The 22,783-nt window shown below is 41.5% G+C and overlaps 1 protein-coding gene across 3 annotated transcripts in view; it reads left to right on the top strand.

Moving 5' to 3' along the window:
- Positions 1 to 22,783, top strand: part of ARFGEF3 (ARFGEF family member 3) — a 154,141-nt gene that overhangs the window by 50,284 nt on the left and 81,074 nt on the right. For 2 of the 3 annotated variants that reach the window (XM_074368272.1, XM_074368271.1), the window contains exons 5-8: positions 6,973 to 7,041; positions 17,986 to 18,108; positions 20,288 to 20,330; positions 22,535 to 22,613. In XM_074368272.1, coding sequence (XP_074224373.1) covers positions 6,973 to 7,041; positions 17,986 to 18,108; positions 20,288 to 20,330; positions 22,535 to 22,613 — 314 coding nt within the window. The remainder of the gene's footprint in view (positions 1 to 6,972; positions 7,042 to 17,985; positions 18,109 to 20,287; positions 20,331 to 22,534; positions 22,614 to 22,783) is intronic. The other variant, XM_074368274.1, reaches the window with a different exon arrangement.

The raw sequence follows: 22,783 nt of genomic DNA, 5'->3' as shown, positions 1-22,783 counted from the left end.
CATAGGACGACCCCCCACAAAAAGAAGTTTTTTGGCCCAGAATGTCAGTAGTGCTTGAGGTTGAGCAACTTTGATCAAAAAAGAAAAAAAAAAAATGCTTATCTTTGGCATCCACATTTGAAGTGTTGACAATAGGAAAATGTCCTCAGAAATTCTGTGTTGACTTTGTGATTCCCCCACCCACCTCACTCTAAAGATATGGATTCTTCCCTCCTGCTGTCTTCACAAGACTGAGCCTGCTTTGTTGTTTGCACATGCACCATGAGGGGAAGAACCTGTTTTCTTTTTCAAGGCCAAGGTACACTTTCAGCAGTTCACACTGGGAATGCTGCCCTCCCAGAGGATGGGTGAGACCCACCCCAACCCCTGTCCCGAGAGAATGGTGTTTGGTGTCCCAGTATTCTTGTCCTCAGCACTGTTTGACAGAGTCAAAAAAGAATTGGGCTGTTTCTAAAGAGAAGGAATTATGCAAATATATTTAAGTTGATGAATTTTCAAGCCAGTATACATGAGAGGCCAGAAGGGAATGTGCATTAAGTAATAAAGCCAAATTTTCAGCCAGAACCAGAGCCAGGATTTGAAATATGCCTGCACTGAGGATTTTCAGAGTCTGCTCCTCTCCAAGTCCTAGGAAAGACGAAGCCTTCTGTGGGATGTGCTCAAATTTTGAGTTATTTTTGGTGCTACAGAAGATGATTTTATTTGGCTTGATTTAAAAATAACATCTGATACTTAGAAAAATGAAACTACAGTCACCTCCAGAAGCATGTATGTGTACACTGAAATCATTTTAATGGCTTAACAAAGAGAAATATCATTCCTTGTTCATTCACTATGCCTCCATGTCCTCGGTGTGCCTTAGGGTAGGTTGACTCCCCCAGATTAGCTCACTTCTTGCTGGTTTCCTTGTCTTCTTCCCTGGCTTTAAGTCCTTAATTAGATATGTTACAATCTGGAAATTTAGAGTTCCATGAAAAGATGAGTGTAGCATTGCAATTGTGCTATGTGTTAGACCCAGAGCACAGTGTATTTTCCCTGTCATAATGCTCATTATTACTCATTGTCATCCCTTATTTTGTGACTGTCTTCAAAACCAGATGTCAGCTTTACAAAGATCAAGGATCAAGGGTCTCTTTTTGTTCACTGCTGTATGCCTGATGCCTAGCACTAGACTTGACCGCGTGTAACACCGCCATTGACATATCTGTCACATGGATGAAGGGAAGCCTGAGTAATGCAACACCAGGCAGATGTAAAGTGGCTGGATGCTCACTATCCAGTGAGCTCAGGAATCACTTCTTCACTCCTGCATTCCCTGGAAATGGTCCTCGAGAGGACTCGTTTGGAACCTTGGCAGAAATGAGCTTTGACTCAGAAATCTTACAAGTTACTGGTTACTATGTTGAGCGCTAAGAATAAGTTCTCAGCAGAGCCTAACAGCAGATGTCAGGTGGGAGAATGTTCCATAAGTCTCATGGGAGATGCCCTCTAGTTTCTGGTGATGATTTTCTCCCAGTCCTGAGGGAAGTCCTGCCAAATAGCTGGGTAAGCTGAGTGGGGGCTTACTACACTCTGATTGCCCTAACCAGGTCATCTAAAACTCTAGTAGTATCACCTATACGATTGCCTAAGCTGCCTTTAGCCAGTTATACCACCTGGATCTGGCACTCAGGTTCCCAGGACAGTTTTCCTGTGTACCACCTGGCTGTCTTACCACATTGTCCACACAGTGTACAAAAATGACTAGGTACACAGATACGTAGTCCCATTGAAACACAATGAGGTTGATTACTTATGTGGACAATGCATAGGAGGGATGGAGCATGGGCCAGGATTCACCACACTTCCCAGAGCCCAGTAAGGTGCTGTAAACATAGCAGGCATCAAAAAGTTAGACCTTACATCTAAGGAACTTATAAATCTAAGGGGGTGGGGAGGGGAGAGGGCATGCAGATTTAAGAAGTGTATCTACGCTGCTCCAAATAAACACTACATAATAAGCCTTTTGCATTTTCTGCCCATTCTGTGATTAAATTACATGTGTAGAGTAATTTATGTGATGGAGTTTGAACAAGGTATATATCCTGGTTCTCTAAAACATGTTACTTCATTAATACATAATGTAAAGCTTTGTGAAATACATAGGAATGGGGGTATGTGAGAGATTTCAACCAGACTGACTAGAATGATAGGGAGTAGGTATGGGGAACAGTGGTCTCAAACGTGAGTGACCGCTGCCTTCTATTTTGTGAATTCCCTGTATCCCTTCACCAAATGCACCCCAGTCAGTTCCTTGTCACTGGGAACACTAGGATCTGCCTTTAATTTTATCGACATCATATTGTCTGCTTTATCCCTCTGATGTCCAATTTGCCTCAGTACTTCTAGTTTTAGTTGTGATTTGTTGCCCTGACCAGTCCTAAAATAATATGTGCAAAACATTTAACATGAGCAAGCATTTTAATTGATGTGTAATAAGATTCTAACCAGCCTTTTTAGCATCGTCTCCAGCCTCTGCCTTCACACTGCATGCCTTTACTCACGACATTTCCTTTGCTCGGTATCTCTGTCCTTCCCTTTTCTCTCCTGTATCAGTGCTTTGCTCACATGTCATCTCATCTGTGAATTCTCTGTTCTCCAAAGTTGGGATGTCTTCAGACTTTCAAAATTATTATATACCTCATGATTGCAGTAGCATTTAGTACCGTCAGCCATAAAACAGAATTGTATGGGCATTCGTTTCTCCAATAGATGGTGAGATTTTTATGGTAAAGATGGTACTTGCTTTGTATTTGACCCCACAGCTATCAGAACTTTGGTGAAAAATGACTTGAATTGATTCCAGGACCTGAATTGATACCGGAGAACTCCCAAGTAGAGAGGAAGTAGAGCTGGGTCAGCATGATGAGAACTTTGGGCAGTAGGAATTGTGGGCAGTGATGTGTAATAGGGTGAAGACTTCGAAAAATTTATGCTTTTGAATGTGGATGATCTGATTGATTTTTTTAACTTAAAATGCATTTAATCATTTACATTGGAATGGCTGCCATGATTACATCAAATGGAGACTTGTTTAATCTCTGTGAGAAGACAGGCTAAAGATACATGTGCTGTGCACTTTTTTTTAAACTGTCGTTTAATTAGTTCTTCCATTAAATATCGTTATGAGGTAGGATGAGAATTTTAAAGATAAAGGGATAGAGGACGTAGGCAAAGTCATAGCAATTAAGTACTGAATCACATGCCACAATAACATTAGTAAAACATTTATGTTTGAGCCCTGACATCACAGCCCCTGCTCTGTCATGATTATGATCATGGGGCAGAACGAGCCTGATGGAAAGACCCCAATCATAATGGGAAGATGCTCATGGGAGAGGACTGACCTCGGGTATTCTTGATCAGAAGTGTGCACCTGTGATCTTGTACGTGTATTCATTACTTGTCCACATCTGTCTCCCTCTGTTCCTAACGTGGCTGCATTTTTCAGATTATTTCAGATTCAGATCCCTTGTGCCCAATTCTGGCAATAAATCAGCTTCACTCTCTGCTTTCCAGTCTGATCTTTTTTATCCAGGGTTTCTATACACATTTTTAATTGAGGGGTTGTTTCTTGGGTGTAGGAGCTGTTCAATGATGGTTTTTGAATAACTGGGGTTTTGACTAGCCCTGATCCTAATCTTTCCCTTCCCGTGGAAGGGTCTGTGCCTGCTCTGCCCATCCTCTTAGTTCATCTGTGGAGGCAGTTCCAGCAAGTTAGGTTACATGACGCCTCCTACCACCCAAGTTCCTGCTGTTCAGTGATAATGTAGTCAAAATGCTTTAATGACCCTGTGAGGGGTGTGTTTTTAATGGAATCACCCTCAATATTTAGGTGCTCCTGTTTTCCTTAAGGCCAACGTGCTCAGAATATGGATTGAAACTTTTTACCCTTTCATTATGCAGTGGTAGTCAGACACTTTAATTAAATGTCCTGCACCCGGTCTGGGTTTTAATCAAGTGAATTAGTGCTTGCCAGGCATCAGGCGCACTGCCCGTTTCTCCATGTATCAGTTTCGATAAGTCATTCCTGTCTGCTGCATCAGCCTCGCTAGACACCAGGGGCCCTTTCTATGTCTTGGGATTCGGGAGGAGCGTGGGCATTGTCAGCCCTGGAATTAAAGCCTGCGGTGCTTCCAGCAAAACTGCATGGGCTCAAAGAGTCAGCTTCATTTATATGCTTCACTTTGATGCTTTTTGTTGTTGTTGTTGTTGTTTTTAGTTTTTGCATAGAGCCCAATGAGTTTTCGGATATTAATTAGGTGTGGGGAGCCTTTGTTCAAAGATCTTTTGGACAGGATGTGCAGTGGCTGGGTGCCGACATCCTCAGCTTCCTTCAGGCTGTTGCTAAGAGGCCTCCCTCTACACGTGCTGGCTTCCCTGTGGTGGAGGGAGTCAAGCCTCCTCTGTTCCCTCGACAATCTTAATGATCAGATACTGACCAAATCTGCGGACTCCATGCCCTTCCTGAAGACCTCCCACTTCCTCCAGCCTCTGCTGCCGAAATGCTGCTCTTGCTCACAGAAAACTGGGTTGGGTTTGCAAATTTCTTTCCAAACCCACTCTTGTGCACCCCGTACCAATGCATGGAACAAAGGAAAGAAACGAGTCAATCATCAGTCCTATAAGGAACAGTATTAATTAGCCAGTTCAGACAGATACTTGCCATCATTAGTTTTTCTTTTTGTCAATGACTTTATCTTTTCATTGACATATAGTCAGTTACAATGTGTCAATTTCTGCTGTACAGCATGATGTCCCAGTCATGCATATATATATATATATACACACATATATTCATTTTCCTATTCTTTTTCATTAAAGGTTATTACAAGATATTGAATATCGTTCCCTGTGCTGTGCAGAAGAAATGTGTTTTTAATCTATTTTTATATATAGTGGTTAACATTTGCAAATCTCATCATTAGTTTCGTACTGTAAAGTATTGCCAGTTGTCAACCTTTATTGAAAATACTTAAAAAAAACCGAGAGCCCAGATGGGCCAACTCACCTCCCCACCTCCACAGACCACTATCTCCATCAGCTACTCTGTCATACCCCACCTGCCTGCCACGAAACACAGCATAGAAAAAAGAAATAAGAAAGAGAAGCCGGGCGCAGTAGCAAGAAATCAGAGTAAGAAAGCAGCATGTGAGAAAGCCTGGAGGGCCTTTTGGATGCCCGATGGGTGGTGGTGTCTAACAGAAAGACTAGAAATGAGTAAATGAACAAACCAGGAATTTATGAGTCTGGTGCTTGCTCTGAAGTACGTGAACCAAGAAGCTGAGATACAGGCCGTTTTAGAGAGGGTGCCCAATAGGGCCACCTCCCCCTCTACAGGGGCGACATTTGAGTTGAGGCCTGCAGGAAGGCAACCAAGTGCACCATGTGAGGAACACCTGGGAGGAGCCAAGGGCAGGAGGGTTCCAGGCAGGGATCCCACCAAGTACAGAGGGCTTCGAAGACAAGCCTCTCCCCAGGCCAAATTAGGGCCTGGTGACGCTGTTGTCCTGAGCTTTCACCCCTTCTTGAATACCTGACCCTGACCCCCAAAGACAGTCATCACACAGAAGAAAGCCTTTCCCCATGAGGCCCTGGGGCAGTTGCTCCCACCTTCTGTTCCCCTCAGCCAGCATGGCATTCAGATCACTTTTATCTGGAATCAATTCTTGGCTATCAGTTACCTTAAGGAGCAAAAGGTTGAGGAACAGATCCACAATAAACTTATCTAACCTTGTGACTAGAATTGGCAAAAAGCCCCCTTCCCTTCTTTAAGTACGTCCATATGTGCTTTCTCTGAGGGAGCGACCGTTCCTGGGGCTGGCCTGGCCCATCGCTAGGAGAGCTTCCGTGTTCCGTTTGGACAGTTGCACCTTTTGGTGCACTGATGAGGTGTGTGCCCTGCGCTGGGTACATTTGCTAGGCTTCGGTGTTCTTTCATAAGTTGGGCAGAGCCAGATGAGAAACATCCCCAGAAGGCTGCCACTGCACGCAGGGCGTGGCTGTTGGGTTTGGGGGTCAAGGAGCAGACACCAGCAATTTCATATCTGGGACCACCAGCGAGATGAGTTGCAGCTTCAGAAGCCAAATGGACAGGGGAGAATCTAACCTCTTATCTACAAAATTAGAAACAGTTCTTAAAATGCACAGGGCTTTTATTGATCTGTTCCCTAATAGCATTACAAGTAGAAAGTGGAATTTTTAATGGTTCTTAAGAGATCTTATAAATGTCATCAACTCACTGTCAGTGTAACTTGGAGAATACAAGGAACCTGGGACTAATAAATAGGCCCCGGGCAGTGTTCTGGGGGAAATAACAGGAAGGAAGAGCAAAGTGCCCATGAAAGACTGTCTAATCCCATGTGGATCTGGGAAGGCGACAGGAACAGGAAAGTACAGAGCGGCCTGGGTCCAGGAAGACGCAGTGTTGCTTACTTGGTCAGGGCGTGGGGTCAGATTACTTGGCTTGAGATCTCAGCGCCTCAGCTTATACTTCTGTGACTTCAGGCAGCTTATGTGATCATTCTAAGCTTCAATTTCCTTGTCAGTAAAATGAGGACAATAATAGCGACACTTAATAAAAATACCAATCTGGGTGATTCATGTACAGAGCCTAACACTGAGCCCAGCCATTCGGTTTTCTTGATTACTGGACCCGCCTTCTGGAGCTGTTGAGGAATGCTGCTTCTGGCTGGCCTTGGCAATGATTCTTCCCCGGGGGAGAGGGTAGCAGCCTTTACTCTGAGTCTGTTTTATTGGGCCACATGTGGCCGCTAATTAGAGAGCAGTGGGTGGGCTGAGAAGAAGCACATTAAATAAAGCAAAGAGCAAAACAGTCCTAAAACAGGACTGCCCAAATATGATATGGAAATGTATTTCTAAATGTTTAACCCCTTCTCTCTCCCTTCCTGGCCCGCCTCGTGGTTGTCACAGGTTTTACTCTGCATAACCTACACCCCGACATTTGACCTGAACGGGAGCGCAGTGCTGAAGATCGCAGAGGTGAGTGCCCGCTTTCCCCTGGTCCCACCATGCTCGGGCTGCTGGTTTGTGCTGCCTGCTCACAGCTGCTCTGCCCCCATCTGGGATCAGCGTGGGGCTGGAGCTGAGCCACAGGCAGTAGTGGGGCAAGCCCGTCTCTGCTCCTGACCGTGGGGTATCTCCACCAAGGCATCGGTCTGTGGGAAGCCGGCTGTGTGGGCCCCCATTGTCCATCAGAGTGCTCTGCATGCTTTGCTGTGCTTGATCTGAGGCTTTAACCATGGAAATAACAGTACTGGTTCTCCCGAGTCCGCTACACCTAGGTGTTGCATCTACTTTTTTCCCAAAGATTCATTGAAAAGAATTTGATTTTTTTAAATTACTTTTAAGAGACCAAGGATGAGGGGGATGTTTACTGATTAAATTCTGTCCCCATCTCCTAAACCCTCATGAATACATTTTGTAACGATCATTGGAAAGCCTTTTCTTTTCCATCTGTATTGCAGCCTAGAGTAGAATGTACCTTCCAACATTCCCAAGAGTGTGTCCAACAGAAATCCTGGCTTCCTGAATGTCTGGCACATGCCCTCGGCTTTTGGAAACATCATCATTCCAGAGCTGTACTTCAATAAGCTTAGAATAACTTTCTTTCATTTCTTGAAAATCTTCAGGCTTTGTATGTTTTGACAAGAGTACAAATGCAGACCTCAAGGGGCCAGTGATATTCTGAATTTTGAAATTATAGAGAAAAAAAACCTATCAGCAGTCTTTTTTTTCCCTTTACAATAAGGATTGCCATTTATTGAGAATCCCAGATAGAAGCTTAGCACTTTGGGCATGTATTCCTTTTTCTTCTTTTCCCCATCATTACAAAAAATCAAAGTTTTGTACATTAAAGGTGAACAGTTCCATGTTTTTCTGCACATATGCTTTGTGAAACAGTCACCACAGTCAAGCTAATGAACATATCCATCATCTTACATAGTTAACATTGTCCCGGGTAGTATTTACATTGGCTGATACATGTGCTTTTACAGTACTGTGTGGCATTAAAGAGTGAAAATTGAGGAAAAATTATTTTTGTGCACATACAACACTTCTATGTGTCTATCAAAAGAAGGAGCAGCAGACAGCTAACCCCTCACTACAATGTAAATCAGTTCTCAAATGCTTATTTATGTGGGTGGGAAGAACACTTTTCTTTACCACGTTTGTATGTTTCACTCGACATATGTAAAGAAAGAGAATACCTATCAATATTTTTAGTTGAAGTTTAAGAGATCCTTGTGAGTGAGCTCATCATTTGTAGGTTCACTTTTTTTAAATAACTGTGGTAAGAACACTTAGCATGAGGTCATAACCAAAAAAAGTGTGCAATTCAGTAATGTTACCTACAGTGCAGTGTTGTACAACAGGTCTCTAGGACTTACTCATCTTGCATAACTAAAACTTTATACGCATTGAATAGTAGCTCTCCATTACCCCCTTCCCACCGGCTGTCCCCTCCCCGCCATAACCACAATTCTACTGTCTTGTTTCTGAGTTTAAGTATTCTAGATACCGCATGCCAGTTTACTTTTAGAATGACAGATGTAATTTCTGATCAGAGCAAGAAACAGGATTGGGATGTAAGAGGCTTGGTAGTTATCGTCTGTGTGAAGGACAAGAAAGGATGCAGCGTGTCACTGCCCAGACCGGCCCCCTGCTGAGCAAGGGGTGGGGAGGGGACAGGTTGTTGTAGGACCCTCAGGAGTGGGGAGGGCGACCAGGGATTCCCAAGTGGCCCCTAGAGAGGAGGGTGTCTTTGTCATCCTCATAGGGACTAGGTTTTGAATGAGAATCTGAAAGGTTCGAGATATAATTCCTCAAAAGCCATGGACCAGCCAAGTCAAGGGTGTTTCCTGAGGGTGTCTGGAAACCAGAGTAAGATTCAGCAGTCCTGTGTAGAGAGGATGAAATGTCAAAACACAGTGGTCTCAACCAAAACGTATAAAGGAAAAACAAAACTTTTTTTTTTTTTTTTTTTTTTTTTTTTTTTTTTTTTGAAAAAAAGAAATCACAGCCCAAGAGACATTCAAACTTAGTGGTGAAAGCGTGGACCCTGGCGTCGCACCGTGTGGATGTAAATGCTGGCTCTCCCACCTCCCAGTGGTGTTGCCTTGGATACCTCTCTGGGCTTGAGCTTGTTCTCTCTGTAAAAACAATGCTAACAGCACCTATCTCCCTATCTCCTAGTGTGGTTGTGCTGGTTAAACAAGAAAGATGTATTTCACGTAAAAAGCTTTTAGTGCGGGTCCAGCCACACAGTAAACGCTCGGTCAAGGTTAGCTGCTGTGGTTATGGAGCTGTGGACTGATGATAACGCCCAAGCTTCCACTGAATGATGTTGCTCCGACCAGGACTCTGAAAGCCTGGGTCATTGATGAAGCCAGCTCTGGAGGGAGCAGGAGCAAGCTTACTCCCTCTTGTCCCAACTGAAGCCCACTGAAATCCCCTAACTGGACAAGCGTTCCCAGAAGGATGTCAGTGTGAATGCAGGTCGTGAAGCAGGGGTCGGATCAACATGGGAAAATGTGGTACTTCCAATGCTAGTTTTGACTTATTGTTGGCGACGGAGGCTTGTGACTTAAAAAATTGACTTTTCACCCCTTTTTGATAGTGGGGACCTTCCCTTGACAGAGCATAGGCTCCCAGAAGATGCACCCTGCCTCTCCTGCAGACCCACAAGAAGACCCTTGTCCGTGGCAGGACTTGACAGTTGAGACTCATGCCTCACTTCGATGCACCACTCTGCTCTGGTCACTGGACACCCTGGAGATTCTCCAGCGTGGCAGGGGGTTGGGGACTGTTTTGTAAGGACCACAGTAGTAACCGCTTCACAGTGCTTTTGATAAAAGGCAGTGGGCAGAATGGCTCCTCTGGGCTAGCCTGGACCTGGCATGGACACCAGGTTCAGGAGAGTAAGAATCCGGCTGGCCAGCCCACGGGTAAGGACATCTCCAAGCCAGTCTGCTGAGAGAGGCAGTGGTCCAAGAGCATGATGAACACTGCAGGTGCCAGCACCCAGGGCTCACTCCATCCAGTGGCGCCAATCAGAAAGCCAGTAATAGAAACACCCTAGATAGTGTTCTTCCTGCTAAGAATAGTGGATCTTTATCCATCAGGCTGGGCTGCAACTCAGCGTACTTCCACCAGGCATAAGCTAGAAGTCTGGGCTCACTGTGGCCATTCCCTCTCAGAGCTGATCGTTCTGAAAAGGCTTAAAAACATAACGTCACTCCCTGTGGCGAGAGATGAGTGTATATACTCAGAGACAGTGTTACACAGCTGTCCCTAATGCTTAACAGTTACTCTCTTCCAGGCACCGTTCTAAGAATTTTCCCTGTATTAAGTCACACAATCCCATAGCTTTCCCTGAATTAAATCACATAATCTGCACAGTGATACTGTGAGGCAAGAACTATTATTGTATTTTATATCATAGTATTTAACAGATAAGGAAACCAACATAGAGAGAGGTCCACCAACTTTCAAAGTCACAGCTGGGAAGTGTTAGAACCAGGATGCAATTCAGGTCCCTACAACTGAGCTTCTAGTCTTTATACCCTGTAGCATGTGCCGTCATAGTTTAGCTATGGAAGGGTCACTCACAGGGGCTCTTAAGCTTGCCTCTGTGGAAATTGGTGGTAACCTTCAAAGGAGCTGCCCCTCCCTTCATCCAGACCAATCCCAGGCCTGAGCACCCTGCAGACAGCGTTGAAGTTAAACTAATCTTGCCTTTTATCTTTAGAATAGACCTTTTTATTGAGAGAATACTATGCCCCAGTTCACTACCAATAATGATTAAGGATGAAAACAACAGATCAAGCTTACAAAAGGTTGTATAAGTTCCTACAGAGGCTATTTTCAGTAGTTACTTGATTAAACTTTGACTTGTCTTTACTCTCTTGAAACGATCTCTTTCACGTACAGGGTACTTACTATTGCAAAGCATTGGAGGCCTGACTTTTATGTTGGTGGTTCTCACCAAATGCTGCACATCTGAATCACCTGGAAAGTGTCAGCAAAAATAAGATGCCTAAGGTGGCCCTAGGAATTCTGAGTTTTTTGATCTTAGAGGGACCAGGGCATACACATTTTATAAAAGCCCCCTGGTTGACTCTACTGTAGAAGTCAAGTTGAGAATCACTGCCCTGATAGTTACTGCTCTCTCCCACAGGCTTTGTTGTAAAACTATATTGAAACGAGCTGTTAGGCTCTAAAACCTCAAGTGTGGTCCCCTAGGCCCATGCACGGAGCCCCTGGGAACTTGTTAGAAATGCAGGACCTCAGGCCCCAACCCAGACCTCTGAATAAGAAAGTACCTTGTAATAAGCTCCCCCACGTGATTCATGTGCATATTAAAGTTTGGGATGCACCGCCACAGTGACCATTGGCCTAATCTCATGAAAGTGAGAGCCAAAGATAGTGGGTTTATAGACCTAAAACCCAGGTAGGGCTGCCCTGCGGCCACCCCCACGGAGTCCAGACCCCCACACAGCAGCAGTGTCCTCTCAGAGCAAGATTGTGATTCTTCTAATCTCTCTTGTCTTTCATCAACTTCTCCTGCCAAATCGTCTCCACATTTGTCATTGCTGGATAAATATTTCTTAAATTTTTTGACAATTTAATCTGCTACAGAACCATCCCACTCGTCCTTCTGACGAGTGTGTTTTCATCAATAAGACCCACCGTCAACCTTTAAAAGGGTCGTGGGGATGCCACCCCCCGTCCATCTTTATGTAATCTGTCATAGGTGAGCATGGAGTGGACCTATTGGTATAAAAAGCACAGCAACGGCAGATAATATGGGTCAGGAGTTACAGGTATTAGATTATTACATGAACAATGTATAGGTAATTTAAGAAAGGATAATAGTAGAATCACTTGAAATCACTGTTTACTTCAGATAGACATGATAGGAATAAGCATTTTTCTTGCATTTCCTTCATTTTCTATTTCCTCAGATTTGCAAGATAGCTTAGAGTCTTTCGGTTTTTCACCATAGAATTTGCTAAAGAAGTAGTTTTTCGCCGACAGAAAGAATCAGCTGCCAAAGAGAGTTCCTACTGCTGCCAAAAATAACAGTATTCTCTAGACTTAGTGAAACCCAGAGCGTTTGCAGGTTCTCATGTGCTTTTCACCTGCTAATTGAGCCTTTGAAAAATCTGCATCCCTGTTTATTTATTTATTTTTGTGTGTGTAGCAAAAGATTTTAAAGGTTTTATTTAGCAAAGGGAAAGAACACCTCCAAGAATGAGAGGTGGGCTGATCCAGTGGCAGATAGCAGTGGTCTTTGCCCCTTTCTCTTATACCCTCCCTTAGATTGATTGACGGCTCTTGCCCCAGGATTGCTTAGTCATGCTTGTCCCCTTTTGCGCATGTCCTTAGACGTGCATCTCTATTTTTAAAGCAAAATATTTCAGCCTCAAACTACCACTCAGCTCCTAGAAGCTTTCTTGGTTGTAGCTGAATTTTTCTTACAAAGAAGTCTTTAACTTAAAAAAAATTCTTTTCTCCTATTGTCACTTTTGCTATAGCTAGGAAACAATTTATTAAAATACCTGAAAATAAATCACTTAAAACTTCCATGGAAATGTTGGGAAATCCAGACACACTCTATTCTTTCTTACTCTAGTCTGCATTGAATGTTATCAGGAATAGTGCTTACCCTGAAGCCTGTTATCTGTTGATCAGAAAGTGGGATGTGTACTTAAGTAGGAAAAATGAGGCTGTTTTCCCAAGATGCTGCTGGAACTATAAAAGAATCCTTAAGCGCTTAAAATGTAAATAAGAGGGTAACCTTCGTTTGTGGGTCTAACTTTAACTTGCTTCATTAAATTGCAGTAATGACAGTTTTTCAGAATAGGGTCTTCCATGATGCAGGAGGAATATGAAATACCAACCAAATTTAAAATTGGACAGTTAAGAAATATCCAACATGTTTTCTGTTGAATTTCATGAATTATTGTTAAAACTCCTTATGGCTACATAATTCTCTTCATTAGTTTGAAGCTGGTCCCTTAGTATTTCTCTATTATGTCCAAATTAGCAAATATGTTGAGTGCTTCAAGGATCGTTACCTTAGTATAGGAAGAATGTATTTTTAGTTATTCAAATCCAGGCTTTTTATATTTCAAATATGTGCTATTAACCACTACACTTTATTGCTTCTTAGAAAATGTTAGTGAAATCTTGCCATATTAATATTGCAACCGATTGAAATTCTTGGTGTTCTTACCCACCTTGGCCCTTTATCAAGGCATTTAGTTGGAGAATGGCGGTATGGTGGTTTTGGATGTGAGGCGGAGGTATTGATACATTTCACCTTTTCTGTGAGCATAGATTCAAGTGACCATTAGGCATATGCCACTTTCTTGGGTATCTTTACACGCTGATACTCAGTTTATCTTTTCTGAACATTGTGTTGCCATCAGAGGATATGGAGTTAGCAGTCGTTCCACTTGTTACCCCGGGAGCTTTAAACACACTGAGGCTCAAGACCGGCTGCCAAAGATTCTAATTTCATGGCTCTAGTTGTCATTAAAGTATTTTTTAAATTGTGCTGACTTATTTTGAAATATTCAGTGATACTTTTTTTTTTTTTCACTCTAATGTGGTAGTATTATTCTGAGCCATACCTCAAATAAAACATTATACAATTAAGGAGCAGATAGTCTCCAGAAAATTGGAGTGAGGAAATTCCGTTCTAAGAAGATTCTCCACTTTTCCTTCTAGAAATGTTTTCTTTTCTTCCTTGTGGGCCAGTCCCTGGACTGACTTTGGTGTGACTCCTCTGAGGTGTCTGTTGTTTGGCTACTTACTGCCAGATGGGCTTTGAGAAAAGTAGTCCTTGGCAAGACACTTACCACTTCACATTAACCTCTGATACGCATGACTCTTGAAGAACTCACTTGGTGTTACACACTGAGCAATGCAGAGGTCCTCTCTGCTTCATTTTAGGCTGGTTCATAGGGCATAGTTCAGTAACCCTCTGCAGACTAAGCAGAAAGCTCTGCCTGAGAAGGTGCAGGAATGGATGGGTTGAGGTGTCTTAAGTCATTTTTATATGCCAACTAAAGCCAAGAGGAGCGTGGAGGAGGAAAGGGAAGCCACAGTCAGTATTCCATGGATGTCTGTTCGCTTTAAGAATGTCCTTATAAGTTGAGATCCAAAAGAAAACCAGCAAGTTTCCCTTCCCATCCATGGTGATCAGATTTTCTTACACAGATATTTCTAGGAATAATGAAACAACTTCAGTTCACTCTGTGTGTATGTGTGTGTGTGCGTGCCTGTGTGTCTGCATCAGCAGGACCCATCTAATGAGATGCCTCCTGTCACATACCCACCTGTTACTGCTGTTCACCTGGAAACGGCTGAGCCACTGGGCTGTCATCATGATTCAACATAGAGTTTAGACTTATAATCACAATTCCCTTTGGTTCTGATGGGATCAACAAACATTCATAGTCTTCCCTATATAAGAGACATTTCTGCTTTCTCTTAGTTTACTTAATCTCTGATCCTTTCTGTCTTTTTATCACCATAAATTATTTTTCATCTCCATAAAAACTTTCCAATTAGAAACATACTAGCTTTTCTCTTTATAGAACTCATTCATCAGTACCATGCACTGTTTTAACAAAGCTGTCCCACTAACCCCATTCATGTAGGAAAGAAAAGATAAATGCAGTTCAACAAACTGAAGGTCATAGGTACTTTGCAAAGCTACGCCAACTTCTACTGTGGCAGCTTCTTTAAAATTGATGATCACTTTGGCCAATGTGTATTGAACGTCTGCTGCCTTCCACTACGCTGCTTCATATTTAGTACTAGTGATTCCAGCGGGGGTTTAACCTAGTACTGTTGTTATCCGTCTACTGACTCGGTGATAAAAGTCTCGTATTGCTTATGTATGGCTTGCTGACTTGTGTTTTCTTGTTCTTTTTCCTTCTGTTTTGGGGGTTTGTTTTGCTTCATTAACCGTGTATGTCTTTGCCCTCAGTTGTGTTTAGCATGCCATAAAACCAGATGTCCACAAATGCATGAAATGATCAAAATGTCCCTTACAAAACTTCTCACTGTCCTGTGTCTTCATGCATTCCCTGGCGATCAGGGGCCTGTGGCTTCTCACAAGGTATTTGTCTTGCCCTTTGAGCCTCTGGCTGAGGGGCAGGATGGAGGCTTTTTAAGTGTCAGTTCTGCACCGTGAAAGCAAAAGGCATGGGGAGAGCTGATACTGGAGATACGAATAGAAGAAATTGATGAGCCCCTTTCCCAGAAACTCAGCCTGACCTTGGACATGGTATTCTCTGAGCTTCTCTGATTCAGTGTGCTCATTTTAGCACGGCCCTGAGGTAGAGGAAGAAAAACATTCACAGAGTTAAAAATCATTGGCCTTGAATTACAGTGGTCTGGTTTAAAATGGAAACCCTAGTTCCGCAAACCTTACTGATTCACCAATTTATCATTAGTTTAGCAAGTTTAAGAAACTTTTCTTTAGAAGCTGTCCAGATAGCCAATAAAGCATTTCTTTCTGGATACCTAAAGAGAGCAATATTAGAAGATAACTTCATCATTTTTATGTTTAAAAGGATACTCTCTTGACATATTCAGTATTTATACTCCCAACTTTAGTAAAATGAGCTCCTTAGATTAATCCTTTTTTAAAAAAGCAAACTAAGCATGCCTACCTTTTCCCTGAATAAAATGCCTCTTGCAATTAGTAATTTTCAGTGTTGCATGTGTAGAATAGCACCTAAACATTAAAAATGGTGGTGACATTAAAACTCAAAAAAATTCATTTGGTATTTGTGAAGTTCGTCTGTTTATAGCACTGTTTGTGTTGCTTTAAATCCAGTTTACGTGTGCTTGCTTTTTTGGGTCTAAAGTGACTGATAGAATTTTTTAAGGGAGGCTATATATAGTTCTCAGTATTCAGGAAAATCATGTTTATGTTAAGTGTGTAGTTCAGCTCTCAAAATAGCTGTTCTCTTATCTTTAATGCTTCTAAGGCTTAAAATTCCCCCTTAAATTTATAACGTCAGAGCTTAGAGATCTTAAAGATCAACAGTTATAAAGATTTCTTGGGAGAGTATAAGATTTAAAGGAAACTGTTAGATCCTAAGGTATAAATAGTACTAGTGTACCTAATTACACCATGGAGAATTTGGTCTCATCCAAGTGAATCACTGCACTCAGTTAGATGTACCTTCACAGTTTTTAAACCATTTCATCACATGCAAAAGTAAAAGCCTTTCAGGATTAAAATGCCTTTTTTCCTAAGTGTGTATAAATTGTACATTCTAATCCAAGATCAGAGAAAATGAATTTAAAACTGACATGCCCTAAATGGTAGTTTGGAAAATAATTATTTTGGAACTTGCTCTTATTTTTTAACTTAAAATAAATTAATCTAAGCCAACTTCCAAATACACTTTCGAGTTTTAAATGCTCATTTGGAATATTAAGCATTCAAGAGGAGATACGTTAAACTGATAGAAGATATTTGCTTGTATCTAGTTAATATTACCAAAAAGGTTATTATAATGAAGCCTGGCAGGAAGGTCTAGCTTAAGCAGTAGCAGCAACAAAGGTTTAGTTTCTCTCCCATCTCAGTTATCAGTCATCAAATTAAATTTACCATTTAGGTGAGAACCCCATATTTTCATTGTAGATAGTCTTGAAGTTATTCCTAGAAAAATAATTTAGGTATATTAGATTTTTTTTTCTTTTTTTGCATCTAAATATGCTTAGAAAATAGAAAGGATAACATACCTTGTGGAGAGGAAAAAGTGGGCAAATTTAAAGCACACATTTATCATTATGGCCATCCTGATAGCTTCTGAAAGAATTAGAGGCAGTAAAATCAGAAAAGTCACACCATTTAACATCATCACCATCAAATGAGGGTTGCTGGGTTTTTTTTTTTTTTTTTTTTTTTCCACATTGTGATTTCTTCATGCTGCAGCCATCAGGGTGTCTTCTTATGTTCAACTAGACATTTAAACTCATGAGACCCCAGTTGGCCACGACTGGCATTATGTTCACTAAGCAGGATATAGAACAGGGGGCAGAAGCAAGGCAACAGCAGGCACTTCTCTTTCACAAGAGTCCTTGCTGCAGCCCAGAGGCCAGTCTCTGGCTCTCAAATGTTGGCTTAGGAGCAGGAAGATGAGAGCCACCTCAGTGGATACAGAGTCACCTTGGCTCAGGAGTCCTAAGTTTCAACTATATAGGAATCAACATTCTGTAACAATTCCATGAGCAGAGCTGACGGTCCCCTCAGAGGATGTGATCGGTGATAAGTCACCCAGGGAAACCCAAAACTGTGACTTCTCACCAGGTTTTTTATGGTCCATTCACAGTTTTCCTATTTCAGATGCAGGTTGGGGGACATTTTTATCCTAAGCCATGCTGCTGAGTAACACAGCTGATGTGTCCACCTTTATCAAGTTTCCAGAAGAACCCAGAGAGAGACTTAATTCAAGGTCAAACTTGTTTATAGAGCAGGAATAAAAGGTTTCATTAACTCTTTCCCCACACTTCGTAACTCAGGAGTTAATAAATTCTGTTCTGGTTTGCCACGGAGAGAACTTTTCCTAATTAATTTCCAGCCACCTGCGTTTGTTTTAAGATAGAATGATTTGGCATATCTAAAAATCACTCATTTGCATTCTTCTGTGATTCTCAGAATAATAGCTTCTAAGAGTGATAATCCTTAGGGAAGTATTACTTTTCCTGTATTATTAAAAACAAATGCCCAGGGATTTAGAATATTTACCAGGATTCATTGGTAACTGGTCCTAAATTAGGCTGACTTTCTATTTAAGAGGAATTTAATATCCTCTCTAGTTAACTCCAAAGCATGTTGGTAATGAACTGATATCTACAGAGCGTGTTTGTTGCTATCTTTTTCTTTACCAGGTGTGCATTGAAACATACATATGTAGCTGTCACCAACGTAGTATAAACACTGCTGTGCGGGCAACTCTCAGTCAAATGCTGAGTGACTTGACTTTACAGTTACGACAAAGGCAGGAGAATACGGTGAGCCTCGCGGTACCCACGCGTTCATCCCGGTCTTGCCAGCGTCTCTGTGTGACTGCATGCGGAGTGTCCCACATCCTGCATGCTTTCCCCTCCCCCTATCAGAGCTGCTTCCTGCTGAAACATTAGGAAGGGCTAGCTGGGTTTGGAAGAACACTTATTTATATAAATTAAGCTCTTTAAATATATTTTTATATGTTTCACTCCACAGCTTGGAGGGTTTATTTTTCCTTGTGGTTTCTGTCATTTTTTAATCATTATTTTAAAATTCACTATTCTTTTAAAATCACTTTTAAAGCTTTTCAGACTGAAAGAATTTATATAGAAATATTGTGATATATTAACAAGTATCAGAAGTAAATTCGAAATTAAGAAAAATTAATAGCAGTTAGTTATGTGCTTTGAGGTTTGTTTTATGTTTTTCTTTGTTCAATAAAAGGCAGTGGCAGGAGGTCTCCTTCACCTGCTGGTGCCATCAGGGAAAAGCTGAATTTGTCTTCTCTTTTTCATTAAAGCCCACTCGAGCTTTTTGCTCTCAACTTGAGCAGATTGTTTAAAATGAACGTTCCTGGGAAAAATGTAAATGTAATCAGCTTCTTGTATCTGTTATCTTCTGGGAATGTTAATGAGGAGATGATTCCTCTTCAAAATAGGTTTGTTTTTTTTTTTTTAATCTGCCTCTCTAATAATTCAGATTAAAATTCTTTTGAAATCTGCAAGAAGTATTCTGAAATGAACACTTTATTTTTTTTTAGAATGGGAAATCTCAGTAGCAGTTCAAAGTAGCTCAGAAATTAATTTGACAGGAAGAGCTCGTGTTTAACTTCAACTATTTCTAATTTTTAACTTCAATTATTTTCTAGGTTTTAGAAAATCATAGAGTTGAGTGGGACCTTAGAGATTATCTGGTCAAATTCTTTTATTCCTCAGAAAAACAGGTGGGGAAGATGAAGCCCAGAGAGGTGAAATTAAAATCTAAAATTAATGAGCTTATCAGTGAAAAAGCCAGAACAAAACCCCTGGTCTCCTTACTGACTCCCAGTCCAGGTTATTAATATGTGGCCGGGCAGCCAGTGCTGAAAAAAACACAACACTAACCTGAAAAAAAAATACCTATTGATTTTCTTTTGTGTTTATGTCCAAAGCCCACATTTCTATTTTAAAAAATTGTTTTAACTTGAGATATTTTTATTGCATTAGCTTACTCTCTGTTGAAAACTATTTCATTTACACTAGGATTTTGAATATGGTGGTGTAGGAATATTAGTTTAAAAAAATTTATATCTATAAATAGAAAGCATTAGAGAGAAAAGTATTTTTAATGGAAATAAACCTAAGATTTTGAGAATCCTTCTGTTAGCATGCATCCTTGCTAAGTGGCAATATGATGGGAAATACTGTAACAGTAATGGTATCTTAATGTTTTAAGATGAAGCATTTAAAGGAAGCTGTGTAGTCCCAAAGTGATTTCAATTATATTAGTTTAATCATATTTTTAAAACTTTAGGAGAATTTTAGGTTTCAAGTAAAATGACTCAGCTGTTGATTTCATCTTGCTCTTCCGTAAGGATGGTAACAGGTATAGCTGTAGAGGTCTGGATAAAACTGGAGGGGGTGTCTGCCTCTGTCCTGCGTACTATGCACCAAATCAGCCTTCTGTTCCTGCTCATCACTGACCATATGGACTCACCCCAATCGGAGGCAGGATTCCAAATTAGATGGAAAAATCAGTGTTTCCTGTTAATTTCCTTTCTATTACTCATGAGGTTCCCTAGAGATGTTTTTATGTCCCAGAAAAACGTGATTCTCAGGATGCTAATATTTGAAGCATTTATGATGTCTAGTAGAGGGAGACACAAGTTTTGCCACTTAAGAATGGTTATTTTTAGTAGCTTTTTAAAAAATGATACAGGGCGCTGTGGGGCTTAAACTTCCATGGGGTTGTGGACCCTTGAATACATTACTTTTGGAGCTGATAGGCTCGGGTCCAGACAGCATAGCCTTTTCATAAGTACCATGAGTAAAGGACCACTATCAGGAGCCCGGGGGCGTGCTCAGGGAAGTTAGCAGAGCCCGGAGCACTCAGATGACGTTTTGTTTCCTAGAACTTTCCAATGTTCGAGTCACGATTTTTCTTGCCCACATTTCCTAATTGTCTTGTGTGTGTCTCTCTTACTAGATAATTGAAAACCCGGATGTCCCACAGGAATTCAGGAATCAAGGTATTGGATTTGATTTTTGCGAGTTCCGTTTAAAAAGCGGTTGTAAGAACATCTACTGTGTGCTTGGTGTGGGGATATAAAGCTGAGTAAAAGCTCTCAGGGTGGTTCACCGTTCTCCTTGGAGGCTCTGCTTAGCTTCAATCAGCCGTTGTTTCCTTCTGTTCCTACACTCTATGCCAGCCATGCCTACTCCTGTTCCAACCGTGGCGGAGGCGGGGGCGGGGAGGGGATTAACTCTTCACATCCCTTTCTGCTGGAGGCTGGTTTTTGTAGCTTCTTCACTCTTCATGAAGTCAAGTTAATTTATTGATTGTTAAAATGAGCACTGAAATAGAGAATCGCAGAAGCCTGCTTGGCATAAAGTGCTATTGCACCTGAAATATGTTTGCAAAATACTGAGTTTTTTAATATGAAAAATGAGTCTTCTCATGGGGAATCTTGTAGGACAGACAGCCCTGTTAAAGTAGCAGGTGAAATCAAAGTAAGGAATCTCTCATTCTGACCCAAGGAAAGGAAAAAATAGAGGTCCATGCATAATTCACAAGCACTTTGATTTCTTAAAAATGTTTGGTGGTCTTGTTTTCTGAAAGAGGATGAAAAATTCAAATTACCTAAATAAAATATTGAAAATATGAGTTTTATTTCAGATTTTATTTAGTAATTTTAAAGCTGCTGAAAATTTTTGCTTTTCTTTGATATTTTTGCCAGTTAATAATGGGGAGAAGGGGTTGGGTAGAGAAAGATGAAAAAGAAAGGGAATGCAAGGAGAGAAAGAGGTAGCTAAACAGCCACAATTAGGAGAAAAAGCGTAAATAAAAGAAATGAGAAAGAGCGATGCTTTAAGTCATCTTCTAAAGCATGGCTTGAGCGTGTTGTTTTGGTCACATCCTGCTGTGTTCTTGGGCCATAAGTGCCCGCAGCATCTTTTCACCTTGTGAAGCTCTCAGTGGTGTGTTCCAAGATTTCCCACCTGCCTTTTCCTCTTTTGGCTATTGCAGTTCCCAGAATATCCTCACTTTAATGTAGGGTGATTTTATAAACTAAAAAAAAAGTCAAAGTCCTCTCAGTTTACGTTGCGTCTTTAACAAATACAGCAGCACAAAATTGATGGACTTATTTGAAATTTACCTAAAATTGAGTTTCAGGGCTACATACAGGTTTTATTTATTTTAAACTCTCTTTTATCATCGTACTTGATCATTTCTCAATTTTTTTCCTGCATTTAAAGATCTTAAATTCTGAGCGCCAGCCATTTCTTGTTCCCTTGTCCTCCTCCAGTTTTCCTTTTATTTTCCTTCTTACACTCTTGCCATTTTTTTCTCCATCTTTGACCTTATGGTCATTCATTCATAGATGCATTCATCAACTACTTGGCCACATTCATAAAGATCACTGCAGGTTTTTATTTAAAAAAAAAAAAAAAAAGCAAATGCTTCCACTTGTTCCTTCACCTGGCCCATCAGTTCTGGGACTTGGTTATTATTTATCCCATCTTGTGAAAGGGAAAACTGAAGCTGATCCAGGCTCACACAGTCACGAGTTGTGGGCCGGTCCCTGACCAGATTCCAAATGTCAGCCTTTTCCCAGTGCACTTTAGTGTGTCTGTGGAAGTTTTGTTGCTAGCTTCTGGACACGAACATGTTAGAGGGAAAATTATTTTTTCTGACACCAGCTGTTGCTGCACATACAACAAAGACCACATGCCCTGACGATGCCAGACAAACAGCGAAAATAGGTGAAGTTGGTGACTAACTTATTTTGCCCCCTTTCCCTAGTTTCCTAGTTTGAAAAGCCCATCTTCCCTCCATGATGCCGCATCCTCTCTCCCTGGGGTACAGCTCACGTCTGCTCAGAAGTCCCAGAAATTCAAGTGGTCAGAATAAAGGATGCATGTATGGTCTGCTGGCCTAAATACTGAGAAGACTGTTACCAATTGTGTTGTTTCTTAAATTGACCAAATCTTTTCTCATTAAGTGTGGATGATTTTTATTTATGATAAACAGTCTTTCCTCTCCTTTCTGGACTCTCTTTTGAGTGTTTTTAATTCTTCTCTGTGATCCCTGTGCTGGCCTACGGAAGGCTCAGCACCTGAAAATCATCTTTTCAGTCCTGAGAGTATCAAAAGCAGAAGATGGAAAGGACTGTTGAGGGAGCCCGCAGTGCCCCCTGCCAATGTCTAATGCCTGTCACCTCCCCTGTTGCAGGGTCAACAGTGGAGTCCCTCTGTGACGACCTTGTCTCCGTGCTCACTGTTCTGTGCGAGAAGCTCCAAGCCGCCATCAAGTAAGTGCCTTCAACATCACTGCTCTTACTCACCAATGGCCTGTTTCTCAAGTAACTTTTGTCTGCAGCATCACTTAAAGTTGCAGAGTATCAGGACCGTGGTTCCCCCATTGGTATTCACCTGTCATTCCTGAGAAACATCTTCAGTCACATTGGGCAAGCCTCATTCC

The sequence above is a fragment of the Camelus bactrianus genome, chromosome 8 (assembly GCF_048773025.1).
Source record: "Camelus bactrianus isolate YW-2024 breed Bactrian camel chromosome 8, ASM4877302v1, whole genome shotgun sequence".
Classification (NCBI taxonomy): Eukaryota; Metazoa; Chordata; class Mammalia; order Artiodactyla; family Camelidae; genus Camelus; species Camelus bactrianus.
The sequence above is the reverse complement of the archived record's forward strand: the minus strand, read 5'-3'. Positions and strand labels throughout refer to the sequence as shown.